General features: G+C 44.2%; 1 protein-coding gene across 1 annotated transcript; it reads right to left on the bottom strand.

Annotated features, from left to right (window-relative positions):
- Positions 1-1,024: 1,024 nt before the first annotated feature.
- On the bottom strand, positions 1,025-2,678 carry LOC114523261 (ribosome-binding protein 1-like; the record flags this gene model as incomplete). The annotated part of the gene is made up of 2 exons (XM_028544127.1): positions 2,579-2,678; positions 1,025-2,298 (listed from the first exon to the last, which is right to left on the bottom strand). Coding segments are annotated over exons 1-2 (1,374 nt in total), but the record flags the coding sequence as incomplete, so codon positions are not given.
- Positions 2,679-3,011: the final 333 nt, after the last annotated feature.

The raw sequence follows: 3,011 nt of genomic DNA, 5'->3' as shown, positions 1-3,011 counted from the left end.
CCTCTCCCTTCCTCCCCCCTTCCCCCTCCCTTCCCTTCCCCTTCCTTCTTTTTTCCTCTTTTTTCTCCCTGTTTTTTCTCCCCTCCTTTTTCTCCCCTTTTTTTTTTCCTCCCTTTTTTTTCTTCCCCTTTTTTTTCTCCCTTTTTTCTTCCCCTTTTTTCTCCTCCCTTTTCCTTCCCTTTTTTCCCTCCCTTTTTTTTTCCCTTCCTCTCCCTTTCTCCTTTCCCTTCTCCCCTTTCCTTCCTTCCTCCCTCTCCTTTTCTCTCCCCTCTTTTCCCTCTCCCCTTCCCCCCCTTCCCTTTTCTCTCCTCTTCCCCTTTCCTCTCCTTTTTTCCCTTCCCTTTTCTTTTCTTTCTCTCCTTCCCTTTTCCCCCTTTTCTCTTCCTTCCCTTCCTTCTCCTCTTTCTTCCTTCCCTCTTCTCTCCTCTCCCTTCCTCTCCTCTTTTCTTCCTTCCCTCTTCCTTTCCTTTTCCTCTTCTCTTCCTCTTCTTTTCCCCCTCCTCCCTCCTCTTTTCTTTTCCTTTCCCTTCTCCTTTCTTTCCCCTTTCTCTTCTTCTCCTCCCCTTCTTTTTTCTCCCCTTTTCTTTTCCCCTCTTTTCTTCCTCTCTCTCTCCTCCTCCCTTTTTTCCTTCCCCTTTTCCTCCCCCTTCTTTCTTTTCTTTTTTCTCTTCCCTTCTTTTTCTTTCTTCTCTTCCCCTCTCTTTCTTCCCCTTTCTTTCTCTTCTCTTTTTCTTTCTTTTTTTTTTTCCCCCCCTCTTTTTTCCTCTCTTCCCCATTTTTCTCCTTTTTTCTCCTTTTTCTCCTTTCTTCCTTTTCTCCCTCTTTTCTCTCCCCTTCCCCCCTTCCCTTTTTTCTCTTCCTCCCTTCCCTTTTTCCCTTCCCTCCTCTTTTCTCCCCTCTCCTTCCCTTTTCCCCTTCCCTCTTCCTCCCTTTCCCTTTCCTTCCCCTTTCCCCTTCCCCTTCTTTTCCTTTTCCCTTTCCCTCCTCTTTCCTTTCCCTCCTCTTCCCTTTTTCCCTTTCCCCTCTTCCCTTCCCCTTCCCCCCTTTTCTCTTTCCTTCCCCTTCCTCTCCCCTTTTTTTTTCCTCCCCTTTTTTTTTCCTCCCCTTTTTTTTCTCTCTCCTCTTTTTTTCTCCCTCCTCTTTTTTTTCTCCTCCCCTCTTTTTTCCTCCCCCCTTTCTCTTTTTCTCCCTCTTCTTTTTTTCCCCCCTTTTTTTTCTTCTCCTCCCTCTTCTCTTTCCCCCCTTTCTCTTTTTTTTTCTTTCCCCCTTTTTCTTTCCTCCCCTTTCTCTTTTTTTCTCTTTCCCTTTTTCTCCTTCCTCTTTTTCTTCTCCTCCCCCCCCCTTTTTTCCCCTCCCCTCTCCTTTCTTTTTTTTCTCCCTCCCTTCTCCCCTTCTCCTTTTTTCTTCCCCCCTTTTTCTTCTCCCTTTCTTTTCCCTCTCTCCTCTTTCTCTTCTTTCCCCCCTCCTTTTTTTCCCTCCCTTCTTTCCTCTTCCCCCTTCTCTCCCCTCTTTTCCCTTTTCCTTTTCCTTTCCCTCCTCCTTCCTTCTCCCTCCTTCTCCTTTCCTCTCCTTCTTTTTCTTCCCCTCTCCTTCTCCTTCCTCCCTTTTCCTTCTTTCTCTCCCCCTCTCCTCCTCTTCCCTTTCCTCTCCTTCTTTCCCCCTCCTCTCCCTCCCCCTTTTCCTTTCCTCTTTCTTTTTTCCTCCTCTCTCTCCTTTTCCCCCCTCTTTTCCCTTCCTCTCTTCTCTTTTTCTCCTCTTCTCTCCTTTCTTTCTTCCCCCCCTTTTCCCTCCTTTTCTCTCTTCCCCTCTGCTTTTCTCCTTCCCTTCTCCTTTCCTTTCCTCCCTTCCCCTTTTTTTTCTCTCTCTTTTTCTTCTCCCTTTTCTTTCCCCCCTTTCTTCTCTCCTCTTTTTTTTCCCTTTTTCCCCTTTTTTTTTCTTCCCCTTCCCTTTTTTCCCCCTTTTTTTTTTCTTCCCTTCCTTTCCCCCCCTTTTCTTCTCCTTCTCTCTCTTCCTCCCTTCCCTTTCTTTCTCCTCCTTCCCCCCCTTTCCTCTCTCCCTCCCCTTTCTCTCTCCCTTCTCTCTTCCCCTTCCCCCCTTCCCTTCCTTCCCCCTTCTTCCCTCTCCTCTCCTCTCCTCTTCTTTCTTCCCCTCTTCCTTCTCCTCCTTCTTCTTCCTCTCTTTTCCTTCCCTCCCTCTTCCCTTCTTCCCCTCCCTTTTCTTCCTTCTCTGTCCTTTCTTCCTTCCTCTCCCCTTTCCTTCCTTTCTCAATTTCCCTCCAACAATTCCCCAACCTTTCCCCTCAATTTTACCAATATTTTTCCCCACTTTTTCCAAAACTTTTCACACTCTCTTCCAATATCTTCCAAACCTTTACACCACTATTTCTCCACTATTTCCCCAACTTTTCCCCAACTTTTCCCCAACTTTTTTCCAACTTTTTTCCAACTTTTTTCCAACTTTTTTCCAACTTTTTTCCAACTTTTTTCCAACTTTTTTCCAACTTTTTTCCAACATTTTCCCAACATTTTCCCATCATTTTCCCAACATTTTCCTAACATTTTCCTAACATTTTCCTAACATTTTCCCAACATCTCCCCAACATTTCCCCACATCTCCCTAACATCTCCCCAACATTTCCCCAACATCTCCCTAACATTTTTCCAACATTTTCCCAACATTTTCCCAACATTTTTCCAACATTTTCCCAACATTTTCCCAACATTTTCCCACCATAACCAAAACATGCTTTTGTTATATAAATAATTGACATCATAACCAAAGCGTGGTCACCCATCTCAAACTCAAAAACTTGTCAAAATTGACCAAAATTGTTAGGGGTAAGCCTTACCATTTTACTCAAAATTGACGACGACCTTTTCAATGTTCCAAAAAGCAACAAAATATGCTGTAAAATGAAAGCTATTAGTCTTACGAAGCCGTTTTTTTTTAGCAGTTTAAGACAGTTTTTGAACAATTGAAAAATTCGTCAAAATAGACTTACTCCTTTTTTG

The sequence above is a fragment of the Dendronephthya gigantea genome, unplaced genomic scaffold, assembly GCF_004324835.1.
Source record: "Dendronephthya gigantea isolate DGI-Jeju-01 unplaced genomic scaffold, DenGig_1.0 000026F, whole genome shotgun sequence".
Lineage (NCBI taxonomy): Eukaryota > Metazoa > Cnidaria > Anthozoa > Malacalcyonacea > Nephtheidae > Dendronephthya > Dendronephthya gigantea.
Note: the sequence above shows the minus strand (reverse complement) of the source record. Positions and strands in the feature narration are given on the sequence as shown.